This window comes from Balearica regulorum, chromosome 9 (genome assembly GCF_011004875.1).
Source record: "Balearica regulorum gibbericeps isolate bBalReg1 chromosome 9, bBalReg1.pri, whole genome shotgun sequence".
NCBI lineage: Eukaryota > Metazoa > Chordata > Aves > Gruiformes > Gruidae > Balearica > Balearica regulorum.
The window spans coordinates 3,550,684-3,566,215 of NC_046192.1; the positions used below are offsets into that span (position 1 = coordinate 3,550,684).

Sequence of the window (15,532 nt, forward strand, 5' to 3'; positions counted from 1 at the left end):
CCCCCCCCCCCCCCCCCGAGTTCCGCACCACCCGCTCCTCCTGCCAAACCCCCACCCGCGTCCCTTCCGTTGGCCCCGCTGGCCGCACCCCCAGCCGGTGCCGCAGGCAGCGCTGCCCGGCCGCCCCTGCCCTGCCCGGGCCCCGTCCACCCGCCCGTTTCCCATTTCTGCCAGTTCTCACGTCAGGGCGGCGCAGGCCTGAGCCGGCCCTTCACACGGGATATGGCACACCACCAGCACCGAGGAACACCACGCACGGAAACAATTCTGCGAATACGCCTCGGCGAGAGGTTTGCTTCTCGCTGCTTCTTTCTAAACACAAGTATGCAAAGAAGCACTCTGAAGTCAGGAAGAGCATCGCAGAGCGCGAGGAACTGAGACAAGCCGAGCAGACCACAACCGCCAGCCTGACGCGGGGCTGGCCCTGCGGGAGATGAAGTTTAGCTGGCGTGCGCCCGCTGCGTTCAGGGAAATGGGACTTTGTACACAAACAGGCTGCATCAATGAATACCTGACTCCAACATCCCTGTTGGCTCTGGCATAAATATTTGCTACTAACTGGGACAGAGGTGAAAAAAAATAAATTATAAAGAAAACCACCCTTGGTGACAACACACATTGCAACCCTGAGACATGGCCAGCCCAGGGCTGCCTCGGGTGGGATTACACACACCTCGGAAAACCGCTGTTTTCTATGCCGTTGTTCTCGCTTAGGTCCTTATGTCACGAGGCTCAGAGATAAAGTCAGATAAGCAACCGTCATTTTCAAAGTTTTAGTAATATTGTAAAATGAAAGCAGAAAGAAAACCTTGTAATTACAGTTTCACATTTGAGTAATCCCTAATTTTGCCTTGCAACGCCCTTCAGGTTTGTGCTGTGAACAACCCTGCAAACAGCTGTTGAGGAAGCTCTGGGCACGGGCAGGGGTTAGGCGCCGGTTCGCTTCGGAGGGGCCATCGATCAGGACTTGAGGCCTGTGGCTCGACCCCTGGGATGCTGCCCTCACCCCTGTCAGAGTTACTTTGCCTGGCCGGACTCCCAGCTTTATTCTGGCTCAGCACCTCTTGAATGAGATGTGCGGTTCTGCTCCCCCATCCCCGCGACTCAAAACCACCACAGTAACGCTACAAAATGTTCGGAGGATGCGGTGAGGCTAACGGGGCACGGAGCACCTGAAGGAGGGGTACACGGAGTTGGCATCTTCGGGCCAGAAAAGGGACAGTTCGGAGGGAGAGCTGTAAAATCATAAACGGTGTAGAGAAGGTGAATAAAGAACGACTGGTTTGTGGCTGCCGCATGCCGCTTCATTTCCCCTCGTATTTACGCTGAAAACACCCGACCGAGTGAAAGAAGCTGTTCTTCCACGGGGCAACTAAGTCGTGCGACTCTGCTCAGCAGGATGGGCTGCCGACGGCACAGGTTAACGGCAGAAACGGCGGGGGTTCCGCCCTCGCCTCCGGAGTTACCCGCTCCTCACCCCGAGCCTGCACAGGCCCTGCCCTTGCGCTCCTACCCGAGCGCCCCACGGCTCCGGCAGGGACGGCACCGTGCGCCAAAGGGGCCTGCCCCGACCCGGCGCCGCCGGCCTCACGTTGGCAGGTCCCCGGCCGGGGACAGCCGTGACGCGCCGTGCGGTACAGAGGCGCCCCCCGCCAGGCGGCACTCCAGCCAGGCGGCACTCCAGCCCGCCACGGCGCGGGGGGGGGGGGGGGTGTGTGACACCGCCGGGCCGGGGCGGCGACAGGCGGCTCGCCCCAAACGTGCCCGCGCCCCGCCTGCCGCCTTACCGGGGCTGCCGCTCCGCCGACGCGCAGGACGCCGGTGACGCCACTCTGGCCCCGCGCGGCGACAGCGGCCACGGGCGGTGCCGGGAACAGGGACGCTGAGGGGCCGCGTGACGCCCGCCCCGCCGGCCGAGCCCCGCGCCGAGCGGCGGGAGGAGACGGCGGACCCGCCGCAAGTACCAATCCCCCCAAGATGGCGGCCAGGTGACGCTCTGGCGCGGCCCCGCTATAACTCTATGGCGGCGCGGCACCCCCCCCCCCCCCCCCCCCGCCCGGCAGCGGAAGCGCCGTGCCCGGAAGCGGCGGGAGCGGCACGAGCCGGAAGGGAGCGTGGCGGCCGCTGGCAGGTGCGGTTACCACGGCGACCCGCGCGCGGGGCAGGGCAGGGGAAGGGGCGCGCGCGCCCGGCAGGAGGGTCCCGGCTCGTGAGGGTCGCGCGCAGCCGCCGGCGGGAGCGCGAGGCCGCTTCCCTCAGGGCGCCTCCGCCGCGCGCGAGGGCGGGAGCGGCCGCGGGGCTCGGCCAGGCGCGTTGGGTGGCGGCGGGCAGCCGGCGCCCCTCAGGCCCTGCCAAGAGCGGCGTCGCTGCCGGCTCGGCACGGCCGCGGCGCATCGCAGCCCGGCGGTGTGGTGGCGGCGGGGCCCCTCGAGCGGCGTGCGGCCTCTGCGCTCCGCCGGTGTCAGCCAGCCAGCGGCCGTGCGAGCGGAGAGCTTCGGGGGTTGAACACCCTTCGCCGTCAACGAACGGACATCCCAGTTTAGTTATTTTTGAGTCATCAGTACTGTCCGCATTACTGCCGTTGGTTAGCGTGCCTCGCGTCAGCAGCACAGTGCGACGGGTAAGGTTTCTATGAAAGCACGCTGGATGCCGACTAGTAGCTAGAACAAACAATTTCCAGTTAGAGCTCCTCAAGCGTGTCATTTAGGACTAATCAGTTAAACGTTGTGGTTTAGTTTCACTATCTATAGCGCAGCGCTTCAGAAGATGTGCTTACAGAAAGTATCTGGGCATTACCAGTCATCTTTACCGTTCACAATACGTGGTTCAGACAGGTATCTTACCGTAGTGGTGCGGCCTTGACACTAGGAGTTGGCATCTCTGTCCAAGCAGGACGTCTTTTTTTCCTTCCCCAGGAGCGTTTTGCTTGCTTGCTACCAGGCAGACCTCACGGTGCGTGGCAGAGGTCGGTGCTCTCGCAGTCTGTCAGGACCCGTGGCTATGGGATGATTTATTCCTTTCTCCAAGGCAGGATGTGCAAGTTTCCAGAAGTCAACTGTATTTTAAACTGAGTCACTGGAGGAAAAATGAGGAGGAAGAACATTTACAAAACAATCCACTCCACAGTGTCGTAATTCAGATTGGTTTTTGCTGTGTTACCTCACACAGAATACAACCGGATCTCCTCATGTCATTCATGTTCATTCCCGTGCCTCTTATCTCTTCTGTTCTCCATGGTGTAGTTTATTTTTTCTTCAAGATACTGGTCTGTCCTTTGTTTTATGGCTGCTGTTATTCAGGGAGTGTAGACATTTCTAATCTGCAGGTTTTCAGTTGGCTAAACTGGTGTCAGCTGACAGGTGTCTTCCCCCCCCCCCTGCCATTTCCTATAGAAAAAGGCTTTTATTACGGTCTTTCACAGAATGGGAAGGCAGGTATGACAGAGTAACATGGGAGTTTTAATTGTAAGTATGCAGTACACTACATTCATTTACATGTTCCAAGCTACTCTGTATAATTTGCAGTGAATAAGAAGGACCCGATTCTGGGAGAAACTGCAAACCTTGGGTTTTTATTGCGCGTGGCGGAAGCCAGGTTTCACTCCACAGGTATTGACCGAGTTTCCTCCTCTGCACGCAGTGAGTGGTAGTTGTAACTGTTTTGCGTTGTGCAATGCCATCTGTCTGCTTCCCAGGTGCAGCATAAAACAAATGTTGTGTGCAGCAGAGTGAGTTGCTCTTCATATCTTATAGCAGGGCATTTCTGGTTTTATTCTGAAAGAAAAAACGTTGAGATACAGAAAGAGCAATGGGTGATTGATTGCTGGTGAACTTTTAGCTGGAGAAGTGTAAATTTTTAAAAGGACTAGGATGAGGTTGTTTTGTCTGTGTGTGTGTATATATATATATATACAGGTAGAGCCATAGCTACAGATATGTAACACGTGTGCACAGACTACTTTTTACATTAAGATCATAATGAAAAAGAGACATGAGTTAGATCCTGACAGGTTGTCAGGTGGGATAGACCTGGAATTTGAGTAAGCTGTTTTCCCAGTTAGGGGCAAATGGAAAATGAGTTATCCAGAAAAATAAGGACTAAGAAGTGAGAGAGTGCCTGGGTGTATATTGGGTGTGTAGTAAATACACTCTAGTCAGGGAGAAAAAAGCTTGAACTTTTGGAGACTGTAATGGAAACTTAACAAGAGAATTCAACTCTTCCATAAGCTTAAGAGTTGAGGGCAAGGAAATTCCACTCAGCAGTGTTACAGTGAATAGGTCAGAGAATATATAGGCATGAAAGTACACATGAAGGACAATAAAGAAATGGCTTTTTTTTTTCCCCCCAGCTTGTTTCTCACAGCAAGTTGTATCATTTGAGTCTGTCTTCATTATTTATTCATTTTTCAGCTTCTAAAGTTGGTGGTACTTAGTGCATCCAGGAAATGCTTGTTTCTTCATTCCCCAGAGAAGAAGTCCGCTGTACACAGCAGAACCTAAAGGGCTGACTAGGGAACCTTAACCTTGCCTGGCTCTTCTGACGTTGGTTAGTACACTGGCTGATGTATCTGTGCAAATACAAAACGTGACTTTACTTCTGTAAAACGAATGGTGGGTGGGTTTTCCACCTAATTTGAAATATGTTCTAATACCTCTTCTTAAAGCAAGTAGTATATGATGTGGGTGTCCCAGAAGAGAAGCGAGTTTATTTGAAAGCATAAACATAGGGGAAGCTGGAATTGATTTAGGTTTAATTGCAGCTCAGGAGTCAGATCTTAAAATCCTTGTCTCTTTTCATGTTTTCATAGTATTTTTGATTTTCTAAGCCCAGGTGAGACTATGGTTATCTCACTGATATATTGCATTAAATGGGCCACTGAATCTTAAAACATGCCTTAATATATTTGGATATGTGAGATTCTGTGCTTATAAAAGGAGATGATGCAAAACCAATTTCTTTTTCTTCATCTTTTTCAGACTTCTATAAAATGGGAATACTTACTGCAGTACTTGGAATCTGGTTCAGCTCTTCACTTGTAAAAGGAGATTCTAAAGCTGTGACAACATCTCTAACTGCAAAGTGGTCTTCAACTCCTTTATTACTTGAAACAAGGTAACTGCATTGTGATTTTTTTTCATTGACAAGCCAGAATATGCTTACAGGATAAAGTAATGTGTTGTCTTTTTCATTTGTTTTGTGGTGCTTTGGATTTTGGTTGTTACTAATTCATTGGCAGTAATAACAGTTGAACATGGCTGTGCCTGGGGAGATGGGATGACTGTTTTAAAGGAAATAGTTGGGTTTTGAATGGTAAATTCTTTCATTGTGCATTAGAACAAACATTAATAACAATGAATAATTCCTTGTAAGTATTGTTTGCCTCAACTGTTTTACTCAAAGCACTAGATAGAGAGTTTTAGTGTGGTCTTGTAAGATCCCATAGTAGAAGATTTTTGACTTGAATTATGACTGTAGGTTTTGATGCGTATCTGTTGCTTGCGTATGTTAGCTCAGTTAAGCTTGAGTTTAACTTGTTCATGTGAGTTGTGCATTGATTACCTAAAGTCAGCTGCTTTGTTAAGAGTTGTGCAAGTCAGCCTGGGGAGATTTCTTCTATGGTATTAAAGACTTTAAGAAGACGCTATTTAAAAAGAAAAAAAGAAAGCCAAATGCTGTCTTGTCACTGCTAGTCTACACAGCACTTTAGAAGTCACCATCATTTCATTATATGTTATTCTAATTTGGAGATGTCTATGCAAAATAGGATTTTTGTGTAAGTGTATGTGTGTTTAATTTTGTATCGCTTAAGGGTGTTGTCGTATGTGGAATTCTGCCTGTGTTACCGCAGACTGGTTCACATGAAAATAGTTGAGCATTGATGGGTTTCATTTAAACGGGCATGGCTTTGGGTGATGGGACCAGCGTGTCCTAGGTGAAATTACTTTTCTGTAACCTTCTCTATAGAAGCTGAAGTTTGAAGACTGAAAAATCCTTAAGCAGTAAAATGCAAAGTTCAGGTGTTAATGCCAGGACTTAAATACCCTGACAATGTGAGACATTTACTGGGGAAAAGCTCACCCTAGCAGACTCTGAAATAGTAAGCAAATAATTAAAATAACGTGCCAGAGGCTTGACATATAACCTAACCATTATATTCAAAGACTTTGGTTAAGTAGGATTGTTCATCTGAGGTGAATTGCAGAATGATACAGCACTGCAGCGTAAAGTCATTCCTGCTGTTCAATTTACTGAGCTCAGCGCTGCAGTTCGTTACCCAATTGTTCAAGAAGTACTCACCCCTTAACCGGTTGAAATGAACACACAAACTATTGTGGTAGCTAGTGGGCTCTGAATCTCATGTTGTAGTTTCCTTTAGCATGTGAAGCATGTTACAAGTTTACAGATGATAAAGTATTTGTTGTTAGCAATGTTTACAGAATTATTTTACTATCTAACATTGTGTACCTACCTAGTCATATGCTGAATATATGATGAATTACAACATCATGATTTGAAGCTCTGACTTCTCCTTTTGCTCATTTAAAACCAAACAAAAAACCCCACCAAAGCTAGTAATTCCAACTAACTACAGTTTGTTACAGCAAAGCAAAGATGTATGTTTCTCATAAAAGATAGCTAGCAAAGAAATGCAGAGCTCCCAGCACGTACACTGCTGCCGGTCAGCTAACTTTCTGTAAAGCTTCACAAAGTATAAGAATTGTGACTTGAGAGAAAATTCACAGATCTACCTAACTCTTCTCTTCTTACTCAGTGAATTTTTATCAGAAGAAGGTCAAGAAAAATTCTGGAATTTTGTGGAAGCCAGTCAAAATATTAAGACATCCGAACATGATGGTAAGTTTTCATAATCTTTTTCTTGATGATGACTCACAGTTGACATGGCTGAAAAATAAACTAAAATGTTTTGTCTTCTGTTGTGTTAGTATTGTACAAGTCAAATGAGGACTGATTTTAGTAATGTTTTTACTGTGAAGTGTTCAAGGCTTTTGGCTGTTTGACAAAAGCTGTAGAGGACGAGTCTGAAACATGTTTTACTTGCCAGTTTCTGTTTCAACATGAAGTATCAAATATTATAAATGCTTTCTCTCAGTGTTTCTATCTCTCAACTGAAATTAAATGGGAGCTTTTAACTGCTTCCCTCCTCCCTGAGCCTATGTCTGCATCCTCAGGAATGTAAGTAAGTGTACTCTGACGGATCTGTATTGAAGTTCACTCTGTCCATCTGTAGAACTAGCTGTAATGAAAATTGAGGAGGAAGGGTCATCTGCATATTTACAACTAATGTCATGGGCTTCTGTTAGTATAAATCACAGTTAGGATGAAAAGCCCTTCTTCAGTGAGAATATGGTACAGAAAGATAACTGCTTGTACTTTGACTTTGCAGGTAGCTATTCTTCTTCTTACCATGAAATGCTGAAAGTAGCCTGCCAGAGTCTATCACCTTTGCAGCAGAATTTGTTGAAATTTTCCTTGTCCTTACGCTCTTATTCTGCAACAGTTCAAGCTTTTCAACAGGTTAGTACAGGAAATCCTGAAATGATTTGCAGAGCATTACCTAAGGCCCAGGAAGGAGCAAGCTGTGTAAGGAGACATTTGAGAGTATAAAAAATCCTGAAGAAGTGCTCCAGACATCTGAGCTGAAGAACATATGTATATACTAATTTCACCGAGTGCCAAATTTGAGTCCGTCTGTCTAGACTAGACTAAAGAATTGGGATTTCAACATGTCTGCATATCTTTGATACCCACTGCACATAAATGTGTAAAGATTTTTATGACAAAAATCCCTACGGCTCTGTTGGTACTTGTGACGTTGCTGCCATTCCCATTATTCAGTTGTACTTACTTGAAGATAGTAATTCATGAATATATGATATATATGAATATATATCATTAGAGATTAGATTAGAACCCATAAATGGAAGTTCGTTGTACTCTGTTCTTTTTCAAACTTGGGGTATCATATAGTTCATTGCAAATTGTCTCACATTATAATGTGCTTTATTTAAGTAATACTGGAAGACATCTTCCTTTTTCATCTGGAATCATTTTACCATTTAATGTTTAACAAATGTTGAGGTTTCTGATGTGTAATGCAAAAAACCTCATCAAAAAACCCTACAATTGCAAGCCTCACTTTTTGTACCTGGAACTAATATTACAGTTAATAGTAATAGACTGGAAGAATATTTATAAAAAGTTAAGACTTAAATCTCAATTTTGCAATTCTTACCTTGCATTTAAATTATGTAATAAAGAGGGAAGAAGTACTAGTTTAGAACTTGTGAAGTTGTAGCTCTGTAGCAATTGGTCTTCGCTGTTACCATTTTCACTTGTTCAAAGGGCAAACGTTCAGCCTACTTTATTACAAATATTTTAATACAGATAGCAGCAGATGAACCTCCACCAAAGGGCTGTACCTTGTTTTTTGCTGTGCATGGGGAGAAGACATGTGAATTTGACTCTCTTGGAAACCTTTTACAGGCAGCTTCAGAAAGGTATTTGATTAATTTCCTATCATTGGATTAGCTCTTAAGCTAGTTAGACTTACTGCTGTAAAGAGATTGTCATAAACCAGTAGTTTCTACATTCTTCAGTGTTGATTTATGGACTGTCCATTGCTTGCACAGAAGTGGCAGTCTCTTATTAATCCAGATTGGAATGATTGTTTTCTTATCCCTTGCTCTTTGGTATTCTGCTAGGAGGAGGAATGCTTTGAAAGTGCATCAGAAAAGTTGGAAACCATTTGTTGAAGGACAGTAAGGAATTTTCAGGAATATGTAAAGCCTTTAGTATGTAGGGAGAGTGGAAAGAGCTGGGCTGCATATTAAAATGATAGGTAATATAACAGAGATTGTTTCATGAATAGCTTGAATCATGCATCGAATTTTTTCCCTGTATAATTTTCTCAGTGTTAACAAAGAAAACTATTACCACACAATGTATTTCACATTCAGATTTCTTTACAAGAATGGAACTTGATTGTAACTTTCAGTGACAAAAAGAAACGATACAATATAATACCTCTTTAGAAAAAAAACAACCTACCCTTAAATTTCAGTTTGTCTTCATAGTAATCTTGGTAGTTTTGGTTTTTGTAGTCATAAAGGGTTTTTTTGGTCAATGTGCAGCCATATGGCATCTATAGCTCACATGCTGATGATCTGACTCGCTGGGAATATTTTAAATATTTCATTGTATTTTAGACAAAATTTAAAACCAAAATTTGAAAACAGTATTCTTGTTCACTTTCTTGTTTGTATACTAAACCGAGGACAGGGTTCCCTTGAGTTTGAATTCCTGGAACATTTGCTCTGTTAGGTTTGTGGTTTTTTTTTAAACAGAATTTATGAATCACCATTGGGGGGGAGAAAAAAAAAGTTAATTGAAAACTTAAGGGAAGTGGTTAATTTTTAAAATAAGGATCATATTAGATTCAAAGTAGCACCTAGCTACTTGTGTCATTTTCATATGTCCATTTTTAACAAAGCTTTATCAACATGCATGAAATGCTGCCAACCTTGATAATATGTGGGAATAGCTTGACATGTATTCAGTGAGGACAGGAACAATGATTAAACATGAGAAAAAGAAATTCTGCATCTTGCATTGAGCGAGGAAATGCTATGAATCACACTGTGGTAATCTTCAATGTTTACTTTCAGGCCAAAGCCATTTTTGTTCAAAGGGGACCACAAGTACCCAGTGGCAAACCCTGAAAGTCCTGTTGTCATACTTTACGCTGAGATTGGCTCAGAGGAGTTCTACAGATACCACAAGAGGCTTGTTTTAAAGGCTGAGGCAGGAGAAATCACTTATGTGCTCAGACACTATATTGCTGTAAGTATATTTGTGCGTTGTAACAGAGGTATTTGACAAGGGAAGAGTAACTGGCTTGGCTTTTAAAAAAGAAAAATGGCCTAAGCTTGTTCCCTTTAAATTTATACTTGTATAATGTGTTGCTGCTTGATATTTATTTGGAATACTCAAAGTTTATTTTTATTGCATGTAGCTGAGGAAGACAGAATATTTAAAATCTCATGAATCTCATGTTTAAGTAAGAGGATCATTTGATTTTACAAATGCCAAGTTAAACTCCAGAAAAATAACAGAGTTTAACTAAAAAAAAAACGTTGCTGTACCTACATGACATTATAGGAAATAGTTGGATCTTTCCCAGTCAGGCTACTTAGGTACTTGATATGAAAAGCAGGGATTAACCTCACAGTCATTTTCAAATGAAAGGCATTGTTTCTGTAGCAGTTTATTACAGAACGACATACCAGTCCCAGTGCAATTTATCCTGGTTTCCCTAAATTGCCCATAACCACTGGATTAGTGTTTAACTCTACATTTCAAAAGCTCTGAGAAATCTGAGTTGACTTTTTTCCTGAATGTTGTTTAATGCTGCTAAAACCTGCAGTGTAGCCCCTAGGAGCCAGCCTTGAATGCAAAAAAAAAAAAAAGCATCAGCTGGTTCACTTCTAGCGACATTTGCTCTTTTAATAAAATAAAGTCATACACTGCATGCACCACTTTGCTTTTTAAAAGTAATTTATCAATGTTGGGAGGAGTACTTACATTCAAAATTAAGTGTATTACACAATAGATGTTGGTACAGTTGTGTGACTCCTGTATCCTTCAAAATGCTTTTAACAAGGGATCATGTTTGTTTTCCATTAAAGTCAGAACTAATTACGCATTTCTCTTGAGTCATTGATTTATGCATTTTTTGTAATTCTCTGTTTTAACTCTTCAGAGAATGTTCCACTTTTGAACTTCACACTTGAAGTTCCTTTCCTTCCTCTATCTGATTTGATGACAGGAGTCTGTTCTGCTCTACTTGGCTTACACGCTGAATCCTGAAAATGCTGTTTTGTGTCCCTTTTCGCTTGGTGGTTTTTGGTGGGTTTTTGGTTCATAGAGATATCTTTACTCTTTGAAATTCAAAAAGTTTTGTTGAAATACAATTGGAAATACAACTATTATAGTACCTTACTGCAGAGTCACTCGTTGTATTTGTTTCTCACTTATGCATTACCAGTTGTGTCTGAAATGTTGTACTAGCTTGAGATTTCTTAGCTTTGGGAAATGGCCATCAAAACAAAAAGTGGCAATATCGCACTGTTTGCTTTTCCTTACAGAATCCCAGTAAAGAAAAAGTCTACCTCTCTGGCTATGGTGTGGAACTGGCTATTAAAAGTACAGAATATAAGGCCAAGGATGATACACAGGTGAAAGGTGAATTATTTTAACTACTTTAATGTGAACATTTTGATTTTGCAAAGATGGTTTTATATTTCTTTTGATATGAATCAGTGTCTGAATTGCAGATATTTTTCTTTCTGCAGCTCTGAAATCACTTCTCTTCCCCTCTCTTTTGGGATTATGTTCTTTATGAAACCTATCTTGTCTGTCTGTGCAATGCTGGGCACAATGGAGTCATGACTCTGGACTAGATCTTAGTAATGGCACTACTAATGCAAGTGATTTTTTACCAGATAACCAGATTCTCTGCAGATGTAAAGCAATTCCTCTACTTTAATTTGCTTTAGCTTATCCATCCTCAGAGCACAATGTGTTTCCTGTTCTTGTTCTTTCGGAAAACAGAACTTAGAATTCTGCATGATTTTTTTTTTTTTTTGCTTTTACTGCTTTCTTTAGAGCACTGATCTGTATTTCGCAAACTCATGTACCTGCCAAAACTATTTTTGTTAGGGTAATTGTGTGTCTACTTTTTATTTACATGCATGCACAACATAAAACGCCAGAATTTCCTGCATTTATCTTGGACTTAAGGAAAGGAAAAAAAAAAATTATTTATTTTTTAGTCTGAGATAACAGTTGTTCTTTAGGATTTTGTAGTTTTATCAGTTTTTAGATACAGATCTAAAGTCGGACTCAGAATATTTTGCTACCATCTAGAATATAGACACATAAAACCTTTGGTCTTTATTTGTAAAAGTATTTAATTTTAAGAGAAATTAACATACCAGAGGAGGTGATCCAACTTAAGACTTTTATTACTGTGTGAGAATTTCCATTGATTTGTCATCAAAAAGTCATGCAAAAGCCCTGATATTGTTTGTAGAATAGGACATTGGAGGCCTTTGTCTCTTCAGGTGTGTGTGTGCGGGGAAAGTAATTCTGGAGAAGATTTGTTATTTGTAAACTTGTGAAGTTTTATACCGATATTGATGCAGTAATCTAAAACGTTTTACAAAATGGACAAACTGCACTGGCATTGCTGTGAGCTGCAAATAGCTCACAGAAAGTAACCTGCGTGTTAGAGGTGTGTGGTTCTCATCCACCTCCTGTTTGATTCTATGAATGTTCTGGCTCTGCAGGGTTTTTTTCATGCCTGTGCTGTTTTGGCTTGTCCAAAAGCAAACACTCATCTAAAAGGTCAGGACCTTTAGTTAGACTTAAGCATAAAACATCTTAGATTGGAGCTGGCTTGTGTCCAGCTAGTTAGGAGATTGTGTGAGTCTTTTGCACAGACTTCTCTTTGAAGTTTAAGCCTAGAATTTGGACTTTACTCAGATACTATTTTTTATGATGTATTTTCGGGCTAAAATCAGGGTTGTGTTCACAATTTAAATTTAGCACTTACTCTACAAAGCTGGCATGTCCTGAAAGCTCCTAGGCCCTAGTGAATTCCTCTGCAATGCCTAGCTCTCTGAGATTTCCACTCATCTTAAGCTTTTCTTTCTCAATTGTTTTTATTTCAGCTGTTACTGTGTTCATTTGTACAGATGATGTCTCTCGGATACAGGTTTAAAAGTAAACCTGAAACTTGCCCTTTCTTCTTTTCAGTTACTGCAGTGTAGTTTTGTTAAACTAATCAAAATGAGTGTGGGAACTGTTCCTGAATAGCTAGGTAATAGCGTTCTTCTCCCTGCGTTTACAGGCACAGATGTGAATGCTACAGTAATAGATGAAAACGACCCTATTGATGAAGTGCAAGGATTTCTCTTTGGAAAACTAAGGTAAAACTCAGTTGTAAGTTGTTGGTCTTTGTCGTATCAAAAAACTTTACGCAGAGATGCTGATCTTTTGCTTTGTTATTATTTTTTAAATGTCTGAGTTATGCATATCTGTTAGCAGCATACTTTTTCATATAGTAGTTTCTTTGAATTAGCAGCAGACTTGCTTAGAGGAAACCACAGAAGTTGTTTTCCCCTCGCACCCTTTTAGGCAGTTGTATCCTGACTTGACAGAAGAGCTGAAAGAACTTAGAAAACACCTTGTGGAAAGTACCAATGAAATGGCACCTTTGAAAGTATGGCAGTTACAAGGTAAATCCGTATGACGACTTTCAGTATTGTATGGCAAAAATTTGATGTAAACATATCTTCTTGTGTTCTACAGAAATGAGGTTGCTGGTGGCTGCGTGGAGTTGAGAGAGTTTGACTGTAAATTCCTGCATTGGAAGATACTGGATCTTCTAAAGTGCCTTTGTAGAGTCCTATTGAAATAGCTTTTAGAAAGATTTTTTCACAGGGCTTCTGAAATGAGGTTTGCTTTCTGTATTGTGAAGTACAGTAAGCCATCTGCACTTAAACCAACTACTTGTATGAGCTGCTAAATGTAGAAAAGCGAACGAAATGTAAAGTTCATTTCCATGGTCACCTTCTTGGTGTGGAAAGCTAAGATTTCTCAAGACCAAAGGAAAACTGTATTTCAAAAGTATTTGCATGCAACTCAGACCTGTTTCCCTGGAAATCATCTGTAGAGGCCTGTGGAAAGGCTCTTCATCCTCTGAAAAAATGAGTAATTCGAAATGCTGAACATGCGTTGTAGCCACAGAGAATCTACCTATATCCAAGAGATAGCTGTTTGTATTTCTAGCTTATGAAACAAGTACGCAGACCCCTTCTGAAGGGCTGATCCTCCCACCTCAGAGAGAAAAAACAAAAAAAAACAAAAAACAAAACAAAACCCAAAACAAAACAAAAAAAGGAGGGAGCGTGTGTGATGGTCTCAACTCCATTGAAGCAACCTGCAGACAGGATACACTGGTTCATTTTGAAACAGTTACTTACTTACTTCAAGGCAACAAATAGAAGTTGAAAACAAGGAAGAAGACTAAAAAAACCCCATATTTAATAGTGCAGATAGAAAATGAATTTTCATAGGTAACAAATAAGCAAAAGAGTTGAATACTAAAGTTAAGATTACTCTGCATTGGCTTGTTTTCAGTTTAGAGTTCTTGACTTGTATTTTTTCACTTTTAGATTTAAGTTTTCAAACTGCTGCTCGCATTTTGACTGCTCCTCCTGTGGATGCTTTGATGGTCATGAAAGATCTCAGTCAGAACTTTCCTACAAAGGCCAGGTAACTTTGATTATGAGTTCTAGGAAGTTTTCTTACTGTCTTTTTTCTGAGCAGAGCCTGAGACAGGCAGCATTGGGTGGGTTAATGTCCGAGCTTCCATTTAGCTGGAAGCAAACACTAGGGAATGTTTATGCAGAGAAGTCTTCAGCCTATGGTTACAAAGAGGATCTTACAGTGTTTCTCTTGGATGGCAGCTGATGTGGACTGGAAAATTTGACAGAATTACCCATGCTATTTTGTTGTGAAATGCTTCTGAACCTTTTGCATCAAGTCCTCAAGAATTTATTGGACTGGCTTTTTGTTTGGTGGCTTTATCTATTCACTGGATCCCGCTCTTCTTCTGGGATCCACTTTGGCAAAAAGCCCAGTCAATCTCCCGTCAGAGACTGATGTGCAATTCCACTTTTTTTTGCACTTTGTCAATGACCGTCTTGAGCATATTCAAATTAATTTCAAGAAATTCAGTCACAATCTGGGCTGCCCAACCAGTCTAGAAATAGATTTCTTTTGATAAATTCCATGACCTGGGTTGTGAAGATGATGTTGTAGGAGCTCCTCCTTTTTGAGTAGGTGGAGATATACCTGACAGCAAAGAGAACTTAAATTCTGGTCTTATTCCCCACTAACCGATATTAAGATTGTGCTGTTTATAGCTTCTTAAGCTAGGCATTGCACACACATTGCATTTTTAGTCAGATCTGTGAGCTGTACTCGCCATTCACTAGAAGCAATGTAAGAAAAGGAATCCCACAATGAGGAGTGAAATCCCCCTATTTTCTGCTGCCAGCCTCCACCTCTACCTTTCTGGCAGCTGCCCATTTTTATTATGGTTAATGTGAAATTAGACACTGAGAGTTGGCATGTGGTTAACATTTTTATGTTCTGTTGAATTATACAGTATAAGAAAAAATAGTGCATCCTACTGTTTAATGGTACCACAAAGTGCAAGTGCTTCTGATTGCAGCTCTTTATACTAGGAGACTAAATGTATTTATATATAAGGTACCAAAAGTAGGATAAGTAGATATCTCATCTATCCATTAGATAACCAGAAAGATGATTCACAGCGTGTTTTTATTTTTGTAGAGCCATAACAAAAACAGTTGTTTCTTCGGAACTCAGAGCAGAAATTGAAGAGAACCAAAAGGTAATGCTTCCAGAAAGTAATGTAGTG

The 15,532-nt window shown here is 42.0% G+C and overlaps 1 protein-coding gene and 2 long non-coding RNA genes across 5 annotated transcripts in view; 1 reads left to right on the forward strand and 2 right to left on the reverse strand.

Annotated features, from left to right (window-relative positions):
* Nucleotides 1-758: 758 nt before the first annotated feature.
* On the reverse strand, nt 759-1,956 carry LOC142602894 (uncharacterized). Its single transcript, XR_012836717.1, has 2 exons — nt 1,788-1,956; nt 759-1,235 (listed from the first exon to the last, which is right to left on the reverse strand). It is a non-coding gene; the product is annotated as an uncharacterized LOC142602894 (long non-coding RNA).
* Nucleotides 1,957-1,990: 34 nt separating this feature from the next.
* Nucleotides 1,991-15,532, forward strand: part of UGGT1 (UDP-glucose glycoprotein glucosyltransferase 1) — a 44,775-nt gene continuing 31,233 nt past the window's right edge. For 2 of the 3 annotated variants that reach the window (XM_010313108.2, XM_075760870.1), the window contains exons 1-11: nt 4,407-4,545; nt 4,977-5,112; nt 6,773-6,855; nt 7,406-7,536; nt 8,407-8,519; nt 9,687-9,861; nt 11,166-11,262; nt 12,932-13,010; nt 13,219-13,319; nt 14,259-14,358; nt 15,445-15,505. In XM_010313108.2, the coding sequence (XP_010311410.2) occupies nt 4,988-5,112; nt 6,773-6,855; nt 7,406-7,536; nt 8,407-8,519; nt 9,687-9,861; nt 11,166-11,262; nt 12,932-13,010; nt 13,219-13,319; nt 14,259-14,358; nt 15,445-15,505 (1,065 nt within the window). In that variant the 5' untranslated portion in view covers nt 4,407-4,545; nt 4,977-4,987. Of the gene's footprint in view, nt 2,132-4,406; nt 4,546-4,976; nt 5,113-6,772; nt 6,856-7,405; nt 7,537-8,406; nt 8,520-9,686; nt 9,862-11,165; nt 11,263-12,931; nt 13,011-13,218; nt 13,320-14,258; nt 14,359-15,444; nt 15,506-15,532 lie in introns of those variants that run through there. The other variant, XM_075760869.1, reaches the window with a different exon arrangement.
* On the reverse strand, nt 2,897-3,273 carry LOC142602895 (uncharacterized). The gene is made up of 2 exons (XR_012836718.1): nt 3,160-3,273; nt 2,897-3,075 (listed from the first exon to the last, which is right to left on the reverse strand). It is a non-coding gene; the product is annotated as an uncharacterized LOC142602895 (long non-coding RNA).